The following is a 16,910-nucleotide window of genomic DNA, read 5'->3' as shown; positions in this document are numbered from 1 at the left end:
TCTCTGGAGCGCAAACACACACACACATACACCTTTCTTTTAAAATTTAAGGAAGTAATAAATAAATAAGTAAAACAGGGTCTAAATCAATTTATTTCCCCTTTTTATCACCATTTCCTTATGAGAAATAGAGTATAGTAGTCTGGGGCTAGGGGAATGGCTCTGTGGTTAAGAGTCCTTACCGCGCAGCCACAAGCACCAGCGTTCCATTCTCAGCACCCATGCTGAGCAGTCACAACCCCTCTGAGGGATCTGCCACCCTCTTCTGGCTTCAGTGGACACTGGCTCATAAATGTGAATATACACTCATACCTGTACATCAAATAAAAATAAATATTTGAAAATACTTTGAAAATGAGAGCGCCCAGCAGTTAAGAGTGCTTGCTACTCTTTCAGAAGACTGAGTAGGGTTCCCAGCACTGACGTTGGGTGCTCTGTAGAGTCAACTTCAGGGGATCTTCTGCCCTCTTCTGGCCTATACGGGTACTACACTTAACTATGCAGACACAGGCGTACACACCTCAATAGAAATAATAACATCATCGCCAATATCACCATTATTATTATTATTATTATTATTGAGATGGGTTTCAGAAACAAAGAAGGGTTTAAGGGAAGAGTTTTGTTAGGTTCTTGGCTCATATGTGGAGTGCCTAGAATCTGCTAGCGAGAGAATGGAGGTATGTTTAGAAGGCAGAGCACCTGCCTAGTGTACACCAGTGAAGGGCTGGGGATATGGCAGTGGTAGAGCAACCACCAAGCATGCACGAGGTTCTGAGTCTGACTTCTGGTAAACCCCCCCCCAAAAAAAATGAAATAAGAAAAGAAAGATAAGCAAAATGACTCCTATTTTTATGCCTTTTAGTCTCAGCCTCATCCCCAGCTGATGTACTGTTCAAGTGTCTTCTTCCAGGCCAGTGGCTCTCACCTGGGGTGGCTTTGCCTTCTGGATACAAAAGAGTGATTTCCATACAAGTTAAGATGGCAGAAAGGCATTGGTAGGGATCCTGCAAAGGTGTTGGCAGCATTACCCACCATCCAGAGCAAAGACTGTTCTGTAACATGGGAGCGCCATGAACTTCCAATCACAGGCTCCAGGCCTTACTCATTCACCTGTATCTCCCCACTCCCCTTCCCGTTCTTTTCTATTGCCATATCTATCATGTACTTGCCTTCTGTCTGTCTGTCTATCTATCTACCTACCTATCTCTCTGTACTATCTTTTTTTAAGCAGGACTCTTGTAGGCTAAACTGGTCCCAAACTCCCTGTGTACTGGAAAGGCGACTTCTCACTTTTACCTGCCAAGAGCTAGGATTATGGGGGAGTGCCCACATGCCTATTATGTACTGTGGATCAAACCCACGGCTTCATCCATGCTAGGCAGTCGCTCTCTACCCACTAAGCCACAATCGCAGCCCTGTGTTGATTGTGGTTGTTAATATAGGCATTAGAGATCCCTCTGAGAATCAGATAAATGCTACAAATTTCCAGTACGTGTAAGGAACACCCACATTCACAAAATTCTGTACATAACATTAGGAGCTTCATGGACATTTCACAGCTCTTCCAAAACTCTCTGGGTGTGCCGTTTTGAATATCAGTTGTAGGATGTCCCGTTCAGAGGGGGCTCGCTCAGGCAACCTTTCCCTTGTATAGAGTAAGAGGTCCAGTGGGTAGAGGGTGAGGCACTGGCTCTGATGCCTGGGGGAGACCGGGAAGAACAGCATGTGAAGTTTGGACCACCTGACTCCCCAGAGCTGGGACATTTCCACTTCACCCTGAATGAGGACATTGTAGAAGCGCTGATCATCATCCTTTCCCGATGCAGTGGGAAGCAGAGCCACGCAGCCACTCTCTGTTCCTCTCCAGAAACACAAAGGCCCCAGCTGTGGCTGATGACAAACACCTGGGGAGAGGCCTCGGGGAGCCTGGAGGCTGCGGGGGATGGGAGGATAGAGCTGAAGCTACAGGGCAGGGACGACAGAGAACAGACCCATTCACTCCCCAGCTTCATTAACTCGTTCACCCACCCACCCACTCAGGATCCCTGGACAAAGGTCTCCCATCTAATGGCTGTGGGGGTTGGGCCAAAGTGAGTCAGATTGCTCTTTGGTCAGCTCCTGCAGTGACAGGCAAGATAGATCCCTCCACAACCACCAACCACTAGATGGGGTACCTGGTTGCTGGAGGAAGCAGCATAGGGCAAGAGCTCCCTATAGGCTACAGAGGTCAGGGAAGGCTTCCTGGAAGAAAGCATTGACAGAGAATCTCTCTCTCTTTCAAGACAGGCTTTCTCTGTCTTGGCTGTCTTGGACTTGCTTTGTAGATTGAGTTCAAACTCAATACAATCAGCCTGCCTCTGCCTCCCTTGTGCTGGGATTACAGGCCTGCACCACCACACCTGCCCCATGAATCTGCTTTTTATATTTTAAATTATTTGTTTGTTTATTTATTTGAGGGGAAGTGCGCAAGCCACAGCATGCCTGTGGAGGTCAGAGGTGGACAACTTCTGAGGGTCAGTTCTCTCCTTTCACTAGCTACATCCTTGGGGGTTAAACTCAGGTTGTCAGTCTTGGCTCCAACAATATTTTCCTGCTAAGCCATCTCACTGAACCTTATTTTGTTCTTGAGACAAGGGCAGGCAGGTCTTAAACTCTTGTGTGGTCAGGGCTGATCTTGAATTCTTGACCCTCCAGCCTAGTCTCTAGACTGCTGGGATTTCAGGCAATCACTACCACACCTGTTTTATGCAGTGTTAGAGACTGAACCCAGGTCTTCATCCATGCTAGGCAGAGCATGCTAACCAACTGAACTACATTTCCAACCCTCGTTTAAAAACAAAACAAAACAACTCATTATTGTGTGTGTGTGATGTGTGTGAGAGAGTGCTTGTGCCAAAGTGCATATGAGAAGGCCAAAGGCCAACTTTATGGAATCCATTCTCTCTTGCTACCTTTCCATGGCTTCTGCAGATCCAACTCAGGTTTCCAGAATGGTATCATCAGATGACAATTGCTTTTACTGGTTAAGCCATCTCACAGGCTCCTGTTTATTTAAAAAATTTAAAGTTAGACCTGTTCATTTTATTTTGTGTAGGAATATTTTGCCTGCATGTATGTATATCTGTGTACCACGTGTCTGCTTAGTGACCATGGAAGTCAGAAGAGAGTATTGAATCCCTTAGAATCTGGAATTACAGATGGTTGGCAACCACTTATGTGGGTGCTGGGAATTGAACCAACACCCACTACAAGAGCAATAAGTGCTCTTAACCACTGAGAAATCTCTCCAACTCCTGTTTGTTTTTGAGAGATGGTCTTATATGGCCCAGGGTAACTTTGAATTTGCTATGCAACCAATACTAGCTTTAAATTTCTTATCCTTGTGCTTCAACCTCCAAAGTGCTAGGATTAAAAGTATGTACCACCACAGTAAACATGAGGTTGAATCAATCTTTCCTCCCTCTCTCTCTCTCTCTCTCTCTCTCTCTCTCTCTCTCTCTCTCTCTCGACAGGGTTTCTCTGTATAGCTCTGGCTGTCCTGGAACTCACTCTGTAGAGCACGCTGGCCTCAGACTCAGATTATTTACATGCCTCTATGCTTCCTGCGTGCTGGGATTAAAGGTGTGCACCACCATCATGCCTGGCTGAAGTTGAATCTTTTAAGAGTGTATTGAAGGGAGGCTAGAGTGATAATTCAGTGGTTAAGAGCAATTTCTGCTCTTCCAGAGGACTGGTTCAAGACTGCCTTTAGTTCCAGCTCCAAGAGATCCAATGTCATCTTCTAGCCTCTGCAGGAAACTGCACTCAGAGGCTACAACACATACCCCACTCCCGTAAACACCTACACATAATTTTCAGACATAACTTTAAAAAGCGGGATGGAAGGCCCATGTGATGGCTCAATGTATCAAGGCACTTACCACCAAAACTGATAACCTGAGTTTGCTCCTTGGAACCCAAATAGAGGAGAACACTGACTCCTGAAAGCTGTCCTCTGACATCCACAATGGCCAGCATGGCATGCACATGAACCACACATGACATTAACTAATTAATCACTGTTTGAAAATCAAGCAACAACAAAAAGAGTGGTCAAAGCTTCCTCAGCTGAGCACTGTAGGTGAGCGACCACAGTGTAAGCATGCAGCAAAGGGGATATCCAGCCTAGAGGCCGATGTTTTTGTCACACAGACTCAGTTAAGGAGCCTGGATTTTCTCCTGAGGATGACAGGGAGCTGTGGAGAAGTTTAAGAGAGAGAGGGACAGGGTCAGCCATGATGCCCCTGAGAGTCTTCGGGGATAGTGTAAGCAGAAGATGTTGAGTAGCTTGTGGTATGGGCTGCTGGCAGAGCCTAAAGCAGATGGGGGCAGAGGAAGAGGATGGAAAAGAAAGGTGTCAACACAGAGGATCAAACAGGATCTACATGTGGCCTGACTGTAGGAGTAGCAAGCTTCAAGGCAGCACTAAAGCAATAATGGCCGAGCAGCTTGTGCGACCTTCGCAGCCTGACACCTTACAGGATATATTAATCATCTGTCAAAAAAGCAGAAGGCTGATAGCTTAAGACAACACATACTCATCATCTCTTAGCGTCTGCGATCAGGAGTGAGCAAGCGGCATCTCAGTCTGCCCAGGGGCTCTCAGACCTGGCACCATGGATTGGCTTTTTCTTATCTGGAGCTTGGGCTGGGAGAGATCACCAAACTCCTGAAAGCTGTACAGAATTCACTGTCCTGTACTCAAATGAAGTTCCTTGTTTTCTTGCTGCCAATCAAAATTTTTCTGTATCATGGCTCTCTGTAGTATGGTGTGTGTGTGTGTGTGTGTGTGTGTGTGTGCGTGCCACAGTATGCACGTGGAAATTAAAGTTTACATTTTGGGAGCTAGAGAGATGGCTCAGTGGTTAATGGCACTGTCTATTCTTCCAGAGGTCCTGAGTTCAATTCCCAGCAACCACTTGGTGGCTTCACAACCATCAATACCCTCTACTGCCCTCTTCTGGTGTGCAGATGTACATGCAAATAGAACACTTACATACATGAAGTAAAAAAAAATCTAAGAAAAAATGTTTACATTTTTTTGAGGGTCAGTTTTCTCCTTATATCTTTCTCCCGTACGTAGAGTTGTTTCCTTCTCTCTACTCTGGGTCCTTGGACTTGAACTTGCATCATCAAGCTTATGTTCCAAGTACTTTTAAAAGCTGAGTCACTTTGGTGGCCCATCCACCTTGTTGTTGAGACAGAGTCTCTTCTGTTGTATATTCCAGATTAACTGGCCTGTGAACTTCTGAGCAATTCTTCAGTTTCACCACAGGAGTGCCAGGATTACAGAGGTGAGCCATCGCATCTGAATTTGCACATGGGTTCTAAAGGTTGAACTGAGGTCGTCAGGCCCTCATGGAAAATGTGTCTATCTGGTAAATCATCTCTCTCTGGCCCTTGTACTTTGCTTTATAGGGGCTTTAGGTGTGACTCAGTACATAGAGTATTTGTGCAGTGTGTGCACAAAATCGTGACTTCAACTCACAACATTGTAGGTGTGGTGGTGCATACCTGTAATCCCAACATTTGAGAGGTAGAGGCAGCAGGATCACAAGGTCAAGACTAGCCTTGCCTACATAGCAAGTTCAAGGGAATATTAGGCTATGTGAGACCGTGTCAAAAAAACAAAAAAAACAAAACAAAACAAAAAGCCAACCAACCAAACAATAACAACAACAAAAAACCAGAAAGCTGGGCAGTGGTGGCACACATGGGAGGCAGAGGCAGGTGGATTTCTGTGGCCAGCCTGTTCTACAGAGTGAGTTCCAGGATAGCCAGGACTACTCAGAAAAACCTTGACTTAGGGGGAAATATATATATATATATATATATATATATATATATATATATATATCTCCAGGTGGTGGCTCATGCCTTTAATCCCAGCACTTGGGAGACAGAGGCAGGCTGATCTCTGAGTTTAAGACCAGCCTGGTCTACAGAATGAGTTCCAGGACAACCAGGACTAATCAGAGAAACCCTGTCTTGAAAAATATATATATAAATTAATAAATAATAAAAAAAATAAAAACAAGGGGCTGGCGAGATGGCTCAGTGGTTAAAAGCACTGGCTGCTTTTCCAGAGGACCCAGGTTCAATCCCTAGCATCCACACGGCAGCTTGCAACTGTCTCTAACTCCTGTTCCAGGGATCTGGCACTTGCACACAGATGTGTAGTCAAAATACCGATGTACATAAAATAAATACTTTAAAAAAAAACCCAACTTCTGTAAGTACATAAACAAATGAAGATTAAATAATAAAGAAATATGAAATGTGCCCTCCTTACTGACCAGAATAATAAATGTTCTAATTACATATCATTTAACATATAAAAATTAACCAGCAATGTAAAAATATTTAAATGTGAAGGAAGAGAGAAACAAGTGAGTTCCATGTGAGTAAAAGTCATTATCTATCAGAGAAACAAAAACCTATAGAAATGCATCATGTAGACATATCCAAGGATAATATTACTTAGAAATGTCCAGGAAAGCTAGGAAATAGTTGTTTCTTCTTTTGAGATGGGGGTCTCACCATGTAGTCCTGGTTGGGCTGGACTCCCCACATACAGACCTTTTCTGCCTCTGCCCATGAGTGCTGGGATGAAAGATGCATGCTACCACAGCAGGCACCAAGAGAAGGCAGAGCAATGGCTCTGTGCTGAAGAGAGTTTGCTGCACAATCACGGCTAGCATTGTTTGGGTCCCAGCTCCTGTTCCACAAGCTGGGTGTCATGCAGACTTCTGTAAGCTCCAAGATGAGTAGAGACTGGAGTCTCTGATGCTTACTTCCAGAGAACAGCTAAACCCACACCCAGACACAGGGAGAGACCCTGCCTCAAAGGAATAGAGATGCTGACAGATGATGCTTAATGCTCTCTTTTGATGTCTACACTTGATGTCTACACACGCGCGCACACACATACGCAAGCATACACATTGGTTTAGAGTGACTGTTGTTTCTCCCAAGGATCCAGATTCAGTTCCCAGCACCCAAACAAATGGTGACTCACAACCATCTGTACCTCAGATTTCAGGGGTCAAACTCCCTCTTCTGGTTTCTTACGTGCCAGGCACACACATGGTGCACATACATAGATGCAACCTAAACACTCATATGTATAAAATAAAATACATGACTCTAAAACAATAACAGCAGCAACAACAAAAAACCCACTAACAGCTCTTTTCCACAAGAACCAGGATTTGGGTAAAAATAGCTCAACAGTTTTTCTTAAAATCCCTCATGTACTACTTAGTTCTCTTCTTTAAAAAGTAGTTACTAGCAATATTGGTTTGCTTAGAAAATTTATTTTAATTTAAAATTAAAAATAAAGTTGGTACTCCTAGTGCCTAATTATTTTATGTTAGTGTTTCTCTACTGTGAGTGATTTTTGTCTTGAAAGGGACTTGGGACAGTATCTGAAGACTTTGGTTATCACAACTAGAGAGAAGGTGCTGATCCTTGCTTTTAGTGGGCGCCAGGCAGGGTTACACTGCCCCCACAGTGTAAAATGAAGCAGGGCCTGATGTGGTGTCAGTCACTCCGAGGCTGGGAAACCCTGGCTTTACTTCATTATCTGGTACCTAACTTTAATGTTAGCAGACATCAGTGCCAACCTTTGTGACACACTTCTCTTTCTCACCTTCAGTTTTTACATCTATAAAATGGTAGCTAAACTAGGCACAGTGATGCATGCCTGTAATCCCAGCACTTGGGAAGCCCAGGAAGGAAAGCTTATTTAAGTTTAAAGCCAATCTGGTCTACATTATAAGACCTTTCAAAAAATTTTTTGGCTCTATGGCTCATTGAGTAAAAGGTGCTGACCATCAGGCCTGATGATATGAGTTCAATCTCTGGGATCTACATGGTGGACAGAACCAGTGCCCATTGGCTGTTCTGTGGTGTGCAACATCATGACATACATACTCCTTTCATCCTCAGAAACTTCACAGAACAGAAAATAAATAAGATGTAATCCTAGAGTTCAGGAGATCAGAAGATCAGAAGTTCAAGGTCATCTTTAGCTGCACAGTGAATTCCTGGACAGCTTTGGACACATGAGAACCTGCTTTTAAACACAAACAAAGAAATAAAACACAAACCCAAATAATTAGAAGCGGTGGAGGTGGCTCAGCCAGGAAAAGGCTTGCAGCAAAAGCATGAGGATTTGAGTTCAGATTCCCAGCACCTATACAAGCATCTGACTGTGTCAGAGCATGCCTGTAATCTTAGTACTAGAGAAGAGGAGGCAAGAAGACACCGGGTTCTGCTGGCCAGCCAGTCTTAACAGAATCCTCAAGCTCCAGGCATGTGAGAGACCCTGTCTCAAAATATAAGCAACTGAGAAAGATACCTAACACTGACCTCTGTTCTACACACACATACACCTGTGTGCACATGCAAAGATGTGTACATTCATATACACATCAAACAAACAAGTAATAAAATAAAACAGAATGGGGGTAACCTCTGAATTGCTTCTCTCAAAGACTGAGCCAATGCCTCCAAGGTACTGAGTCTGCAAAGTAAGCGTTCAATTTATATTGGTTGTCTGTGTGGTGTCTGTTATATTCCTCTCCCTGGCAAAGGATGATGAACAAATATCCCAGAACTGATAAGTGTATTTTAGGACCCTTCCTTCCTTTAGTAGTTGTTTGCTTCTAAACCAGAGACATTAGGATGCTTTCCTAAACTCCAGCCCCATCGGGGGCATGGTGGGAATGAAATGAATTGAGATAAAATAGTACCAACGAAAGCTAGTGTCCCCATACATGTCTGTTGAAACTGAGACAGGAGGATTACCTTGAGCTTGAGCCCAGTATGGCCTATAGAGTGAGTCCCAGGACAGCCTGGGCAACAAACAGAGACACTGCCTCAAAAAACTAAAGAGAAATAACAAAACAAAAAAAAATAGAAGAAAGAAAGAAAGAAAGAAAGAAAGAGAGAGAGAGAGAGAAAGAAAGAAAGAAAGAAAGAAAGAAAGAAAGAAAGAAAGAAAGAAAGAAAGAAAAAGAAAGAAAGCGACCAGTGGAATTTTTGAGAAACTGGGTACCAAGAGATACAAAATACATCAAGTAAATGATATAGAAAGGGACATAGGTTGTCCTCTGTTAACTCCCAGGACAGAGATTTGCCCTGGTAAAGGTATGTTTCAATGACTCTGAGAATCAGCAAGATTAGCCTTTGCCATGCAAGCACAATGACCTGAGTCCCCCTCCGGGACCCACCCGGTGGGAGGAGAGAACCAGCTCTTGCAAGTTGCCCTCTGACCTTCACACGCACGCCACAGCACACATACTCTCTCATTCACGTACACACCACACACACATTAAAAGAAAAGCCTCTGAAACTCACCTATCGCTGGCCTCTCTCCACAAAAAGGCTGCTTCAGTCCAGCTTTGCCTTGTATCCATCCCATGGGTGATGTTAGATGAGTGGCCTCACATCTCAGTCTCAGTCTGACAAAGATTTTGTAGTAATTTCTTGAAATAAAGTGGTTTGTAAGCTGCCTAGCCCAAGGTAGAGACAAACCTTGGCGAGCTCTCAAGATTTTTATGGTGACCCCTCCCCCCTCACCTCCATCTAGCTCAGGCTGACCTGCAACTTCCTATGTATCCAAAGATGACCTTGAACTCCTGATCCTCCTATCTTCACCTCCCTGGGATCACAAATGTGCACCACCACATCTGGCTCAATTTACACCATTCATAAAAAATATGTGAGGCGACTTTTCAGGTTGTTCTCATTTTATCTGAAGGTAACTTTGATCCCGAGAATGACTGAGTTTAGAAGGCCAGGAAATGTTTGGTCCAAGGTCATCCAGAAGTTAAGGGACAGTCCTGAAACTCAGACCAAGACCAAATCTAAAATAATCTATTTTCTACCTCAAATTTACCCATCCCATACTCACTGGTTAGTTCAAGAAGTGAAAGCTATGTTCACAACTGTTGCCTAGTTCTCCAGCCCAGTCCTGGATACATTTATTTATCTTCTTTCCTCCCCAACCTGGCCCTTGTCTTGATGAGAAACGAAAGACATCCTCCTTTTCCATCAGAGTACGGTAGAAGCAGAGGGTACCAAGAAAAAGAAAATTGTTGGTAAAACTCAAAATGCTTGCTGTGCTTGTAAATGAATTATGGTTCATTTAGAAGAAATCTTTGGCCCCGCTACTTGGGGAAAGAGGAGACAGACCCTGAGAAGTTCAGCTTTCCCTTGATTTTTTTGGGGGGAAGGTGCAGAGAGCATTCCTGGGGTCTTTTTAAAAAGGCCCTCCCCTCATTTCCGGCCGCCGCTGCCAACCTTGGCTGGGCGCCTGGATCCTGTTGCTATGACAACAGGAAGAGGCGGTGGCGGCGGCAAGCCATGCTGAAGAGATGGAGGCTAGTGGGGGTGGGGGTGCTGGCTTTGAAATGGGGGTAGGGGTAGAGATCAGGGGGATAGAGGTGCGGGTGGGAGGGGGCAGAGGTGTTCTCTATCTCTGACTTCCTCAGTGCATCTGAGCTGGTCCCCTTTCCCATAAAATATCTCTCTCTCTCTCTCTCTCTCTCTCTCTCTCTCTCTCTCTCTCTCTCGTTCTGTCTTCTGTCTTCTCTTCCCACTTACTCTCTCCCTTGCCCCCATCCCCAATTTCCTCCTCACCCCTTCCTCTACTGCTTTCTTTCTTCTCATCTTCTCAGTCTTTTTCTCCCCATCTGTCTCTCCTCCCTTTTTTCTGGATGACCGTCTCTTACTCCTTTTCCCTTCTGTGGCCCAGACCCCGACCCCCCTCTTCCCTCTTCCTCGCCCTTCCCCACACCCTCCCCAAGCTTCCCCCTACCCTTCTATTTCTCCCTCATCTCTTGCTGTTCTCTTTGCATATCTTCCTGCTTCTGTCCCCTTCTCTCTCTGGATATTTCTCTCTGTGTGTGTCTCCTCAACTTCCTTCTGCTACCAGTCACTGCCTCCCCCAAATTCTTCCCTCCCCCACCTCTGTTCTCAGTCTCTGGTCTCTCTGTCTTTCCGATTCTCCTTGTCTCTCTCCGTCTCCCTCCCTCTCTGGATCTGTTTCTCTTCTTCCTCAGCTTCCTTCTGCCACTCAGACCCTGCTCCCCAACCACTTCCCTTCCCCCTCATCATTCTCCTCTCGGAGGCTCCCCCATCCCTCAGCAGCTCCCCTCCCCCTCCCTCCCTCCTCCCTCCTTCTCTCTTCTAGCTCCGCACTTTACCCAGCGACACGAGAACCAAATTGTCTCCTCACCTTTTTTTTTTTAATCCCGACCCCACACATTCTGACGGTCCAAGCTCCGAGCTACCCCCAGATCCCCTCCCCCTCACTCTGCACCCCCATTCTTCCTACGCCTCCTCATCTCCATCCACTCTCAACCAGGTCGGACGCCTGGGTCCCTTACTGCTGGGGGAGGGGGAAGCTGCAAGAATTGGGAGCCCAGAGGTGCCTCTGGGGGGGGTGCAGGCAGCAGGGTCCGGACGTCCCTCCCCAGTGCATCGGAGAGTTGACCTATCATTAACTGAGGTGAGAGATCTTTTTATTAATCGGAGGTGGGTGGGTGTAGAATTAAGGTTCTGTGAATCCCCCTGATTCTGAGAGAGAGAGAGAAAAAAAAAAAGCTAGTCCCTTAAATGAAAGACTGTGACCCCTTCTTCAATCCAGAAGCTTTAGGATTGGGGGGTCCCTTATTCCTTTTTCCTTTGCAGATGGACTCAATGAAGAGTCCCCAAAGCCAAGAGATTGTCTTATCAAATTGACAAAAATGAAAAGCTCTTAAAATGTTTATTGATGAAGAAAGTCCCTCCTGGTCCCCTTTTCCTTCCATCCCAGGATGTAGGGCCCACCAGGCATGGGAAAGAGGTACATGCTGGGGTCAGAGCTCATGTCTGTGGAAGGAACAATTTGTAAAGACAGTGGAGGTGGTTACTGTGGTAGTGGTGAGGGGCAGCTGCATGTCCAGAGGCAGGAAGAGAGAAACTCGGTCTGGGTCAGGGGCCAGCCTGGAAAATTGGAAAGCTGGGAATGGGCCCAGAAAGGGGCTGTGATTGTGTGTGTGTGTGTGTGTGTGTGTGTGTGTGTAGGCAGGAGCACACGTGTGGGGCAGTAGGCCCTGTTGCCATGGAGACACCCCCCATAGACAACCTTTCTCTAGGTCCCCTCCTGGGAGCAGACCCAGTCCAGGGCCAGCTGGTGGGGGCGGTGGAGTCAGAAAGGAAACGGGGAGGCCAAGGTCACCCTGTGCCGGGACCCGGGTTTCCTAGTTGATGCCTCTCATCCTCAGAGCTTCCAGACTCTTTCCTACAGGAGCGTTTGGGGAAGAAGTCAAGGGAGGAGGTTGACACAGGGGAGGGAAACACATCAAGGAAGAGGCACAGTGGTGGGATCCTGTAGAAGACAGAAATGAATGGACAGGGGATGAGTTATCCTTAAGGGAGAGTTGTAGTTCCGTAGCTTTCTTTTTGTTTGCTTGTCTTATTTTGGAGGTGGTGGGTTCCTGCCCAGGGGAAATTGTCGTGGGGAAGGATGTTCCAGAGCAGTCTGCTGGGCCTGCGGAGGGGATTTTCCTAAGGGAAGGAGGTACTGGAAACTGGTGGGTGGAAGAAGTGGGCAAAGGAAAGGGGATACTCTATGATGTTAAAAAAAAAAAGTTGAGAGGGCAGGTTCTAATATGTTGAAGAGAGTGTGGGGTACAGAGTCACCTGGAGGGATCTAGAATTGGGGGGGTCCCTTGTGTAGATTACTGAGGCTGTGGTGAAGTGTCTCTGCGGAGAGCAAGAGTCAAGCATGCTGGGTTGACGGGGGTGGGGTGGGGCGATTGTATTTTTGGATAGGTTAGATATTAGGAGGACATTTCTGAATGGGAGCAAACTGGGGTCTGGAGGAAGCAAATGCTTCGAGTATGAAATCTTGTGAAGCTCACAGAGCGAATTTTTCTTAATGGAGGAGAAAGCAATGGGAATGATGAGTTTGTGTGAGTTGCAGGGAGAACAGAGGTCAGGTTCCAAATACTTTTAAGCAAGACACAGTGTGGAGTTTTCTTTGAGTCAAAAACATAGCAGGCCACTGGGGTTGGAAGGGAGATAGATGAATGACCCGAGAGGATACAGGAGGGACTACAGGGGTCCACACAATGGAGGTACAGGGTGTAGTTTTCCCAATCTAGGGGATTTGGAAATCCCCAGGGAGCTTGACCCATTAAATTGGGGTTTCTCAGGTGGAAATCCCCAGGGAGCTTGGCCCATTAAATTGGGGTTTCTCAGGTGGGAGTCCAGGCCTCAGAATTTTTATTCAATGCTCTGGCACTTTGAAGATGTGTCCAAGGTACAAGGCCAATTCCTGAGAAGCAAGGGCTCAGAGAGGAGAGAGGCCTACGTAGAGGAAACTGTGGAAGTGTTAGGGCCATTGAGGAGCTATGTACTCCTGTGAATAGTGAGGGTCACTTGGGAAGATTAGTTTTTAAGTTAGGGTTATTGGGGGATTTGTTTTTCCTAAGTAGAATAAATTATAGGAGAAATGCCAGGTGCCATTGAGTGACAAAAAGGGAATTTTGGGGGAGGGAAGTATCCTGCCAAGGAGGAGAGGGGGGAAAAAACTGAAATTAGTGAGCTTTTTTTTTTCTTTAGATGGGGTCTCATGTAGCCCAGGCTGGTCTTCAACTTGCTATGTAGCCAAGGATGTCCTTGAACTGATCCCCCAGCCTGTACCTCCTGAGTGCTGGGATTACAGGCATACAGCACCAAGTCCCATCTATATGGTGGCTGGAATCAAACCCATGGCTTTATGCGTGCTAGGCCAACACCTACCAACTAAATCCCATCTGACAGTGTGGCCTCTAAGTTGGAGAGATATTGAAGGCAAAACTGGAGATGTGGACTCTCTTTTCCTGAGCAGTGGTCTACAAGGTGCAGGTGTGTGTGTGTGTGTGTGTGTGTGTGTGTTGCTGTACGTGAGAAGCCTGGTAATAGGGACCAGGGGTTCTAAGGAGTGAAGAGGCAGAAGACTTTTTAGGAGGAGATAGCAGTGGAGATTGAATGGAGGGTTGGCTTCCCAAGAGGACAGTGGCGATCACAGGAAAGGAACAGAGGGGCCTGGGTCATGACCTCTGAGGATCTGGCTGGTGAGGGGTAATCTCTGAGTTGAATTTAGCAGGTAGCAGTTTTGAGCAGGGTGGGGGGTAGGGGGAGTAATCTCACTGGACTAACTCCCTCCCTCTCTTGCCTCCACCAGCTGGAGACCATGGCTTTACTCTGACCTCTGCCGCCCGTGCAGCCACCTGCTTGCTGCCCCCGTCCCCTCTGGCCCCTCGAGGGCTCCAGCTTCTGCCTGTGCTGTGACCCCCCCAGCCGCCGGCACGGCCCCGCCTCCGCTGCCCCGGTGGTGGCCCACGGCCCCCCGGTTGCCCGTAGTCAAACTGGAGTCATTGAAACGCTGGAATGAAGAGAGGGGTTTGTGGTGCGAAAAGGGCGTTCAGGTACTACTGACCACCATAGGAGCCTTCGCGGCCTTTGGCCTCATGACCATTGCCATCAGCACTGACTACTGGCTCTACACACGAGCGCTCATCTGCAATACCACCAACCTCACGGCAGGGGACGACGGACCGCCCCATCGCGGGGGCAGTGGCTCCTCGGAGAAGAAGGACCCTGGGGGCCTCACACACTCGGGCCTCTGGCGGATATGCTGCCTGGAAGGTAGGGTGCAGGAGGCCCTGGCTGGCCGCCTCCTCTGAATCCTGTGCCTCCAGCAAACTGACAGCTAGTGTTCTGAGTCTACACCCCAAGGTCTTGAGGGTGTGCGTCCCTGCTCAAGGCGCTGTGATTCCATGCGTTCCAATCCTACCTCCCAACCCTCCTCTGGGATTCTCTCTCTCTCTTTAATTTTGTATTGTATTTGATGACGTGTATGGGTGTTTTGCCAGCATGTTCATGTGCTACATGCATGCCTGGTGCCCTTTGAGGTCAGAAGAAGGTGTCGGAGCCCCTGGAACTGGAGTTACAGATGTTTGTGAGCCATGTGGAATTACTATACATATATTTGAATGTGTCTGTGCTTTGTACACTCGCATGTGTTCAAGTACCCATGGAAGCCTGAAGAGGGCCTCTGATACACCCGGCGTTGATTATAAAAGGTTGTTAGCTCCCCGATATGGGTGCTGGGAACTGGAGTCTGGTTCTCTGGAAAAGCAGAGACTGTTCTTCACTGCTTAGCAATCTCTCCAGCCCTCTTAAAACCTCTCTTTCTTTCTTTCTTTCTTTCTTTCTTTCTTTCTTTCTTTCTTTCTTTCTTTCTTTCTTTCTTTCTCTCTTTCCTTCTCTCTTTTCATTTACTGTGTGCAAGTTCCAGTGTGCTTGTAGAACTCAGAGGGCAGTGACAGTCTCCTTCTGCTGTGTGGGCTCCAGGGATGGGTACTGGGTTGTCAGCCTTTTAGAAGCAAGCACCTTCACCCACAAGCCATCTCACAAGCCCTTACCATTCCTGCCCCTTCTCCATGTCTTTCCTCTCCTGTTTGGCTCTGTGGGTTCCCAGAATTGAAACAGAGCTATGCCTTATGACCTCCTTTGGTCTCTCTTGCTCACGGTTCTTCTTATAGGTCTTTGCCTCTCCTCATCTGCAGCCTTCAGTTCTCCCATCAGGACTTCTCCCAAGCTCACAACGCAGTCTTTCCTCCGTCTCCACGGCTGCACGCCTTCCTCAGCAGACTCCCGGGACCCTATCTACTCTACCCAGAAGGGCTCTGCCCTTCCTCTTCTGTGACCCCTTGCTTCTCTCTACTCTCCCTCCAACAGTTTTCTTTGTGCTGCTTTCTGCCTCAAATCCGTCTCCTTGCCGGGCCCCTCTTTCTCCAAGATGTTCACGTGTTGTCCTCCTCTTCAGCTTCTTCTCTAGCCCACCCTCCATGTTAATTCTTTCGCACACATTTCAGGTATGCCTTTTGTGCTTATGGAGGTGTTGGGCTGGGAAGCCAGACTCTGGGTACCTCACTGTGAGACCACTATCCTTCCATCTCATTGCTCTCATCTGTCGCACTAAGGATGCAGCGTCGAAGCTCCTCCTCCTCTACCACCAGTAGGCTGAAAATTTTTCAAGTTGCCATTTCATGTGTCTTCTTTTTTGTTGCCTCTGACTCCTCTGTCCTGTCCAATCACTCACCTCAAGTGAGGAATGGATTGGCTTTGAAGTTGAGTCTGTGGAGAGCTTCATACTGAAAACCAAAGCCAGCTGCCAATGTTTCAAAGCAGGGAGAGTGTTCCCAGAAGACCCGCCTCTTGGCCTCTGGTGAGCCATCACAGAAGATTGGACCCCAAGGGCCCGTGTTCTGAACTGACCCTGACAGGCCCTATTTGAGTGGTAGACACTTTTTCAGACCAGGTTATGGAGTCACTCAGGTGTCATAGAGACCTCTGCTCACTGTCGTCTCATGCCCCTCCTCTGCTATGTTACTCTCCAACATATCCTCTGAAATGTCACTCACACCCACTCTCCGGCCTGACCAGGCATGGGATACAGACCCAAATATGTGAGTTTGTGCCTGGACCCTCCATGGCAGCGTATGCCATTCATGCATCCACTCACTCGTTTATTCATGTTTCTCTATCCATCGGTTTTTATTGGCTCTGTGTGGCAGGCTCTGAACCTTTTATTTATTTAATTATTTATTTGTGTGTGTGTGTGTGTGTGTGTGTGTATGTGTGTGTGTGTGTGTGTGTGAGAGAGAGAGAGAGAGAGAGAGAGAGAGAGAGAGGGAGAGTATGGGCCGAATGTGTGTCTCAGTGTGCATGTAGAGGTCTGAGGAAGACTTGTGAAAATCATTTCTCTCCTTCCACCATGTAAGTTAATGAAACTGAATTTAGTGTATCAAGTTTGGAAACAAAAA

General features: G+C 46.9%; 1 protein-coding gene and 1 long non-coding RNA gene across 4 annotated transcripts in view; one reads left to right on the top strand and one right to left on the bottom strand.

Moving 5' to 3' along the window:
* Positions 1–102: 102 nt before the first annotated feature.
* LOC132647197 (uncharacterized) lies at positions 103–10,960 on the bottom strand. Its single transcript, XR_009585519.1, has 4 exons — positions 10,868–10,960; positions 9,962–10,093; positions 9,406–9,509; positions 103–1,936 (listed from the first exon to the last, which is right to left on the bottom strand). It is a non-coding gene; the product is annotated as an uncharacterized LOC132647197 (long non-coding RNA).
* Cacng8 (calcium voltage-gated channel auxiliary subunit gamma 8) overlaps positions 5,276–16,910 on the top strand; it is a 28,182-nt gene continuing 16,547 nt past the window's right edge. The window contains exons 1-2 of one of the 3 annotated variants that reach the window (XM_060367197.1): positions 5,276–5,336; positions 14,264–14,727. In XM_060367197.1, the coding sequence (XP_060223180.1) occupies positions 14,550–14,727 (178 nt within the window). In that variant the 5' untranslated portion in view covers positions 5,276–5,336; positions 14,264–14,549. Of the gene's footprint in view, positions 5,337–10,441; positions 11,561–12,480; positions 12,614–14,263; positions 14,728–16,910 lie in introns of those variants that run through there. The other 2 variants (XM_060367196.1, XM_060367198.1) reach the window with 2 other exon arrangements.

The sequence above is a fragment of the Meriones unguiculatus genome, chromosome 14, assembly GCF_030254825.1.
Source record: "Meriones unguiculatus strain TT.TT164.6M chromosome 14, Bangor_MerUng_6.1, whole genome shotgun sequence".
In the NCBI taxonomy this organism is placed as follows: domain Eukaryota; kingdom Metazoa; phylum Chordata; class Mammalia; order Rodentia; family Muridae; genus Meriones; species Meriones unguiculatus.
The sequence above is the reverse complement of the archived record's forward strand: the minus strand, read 5'-3'. Positions and strand labels throughout refer to the sequence as shown.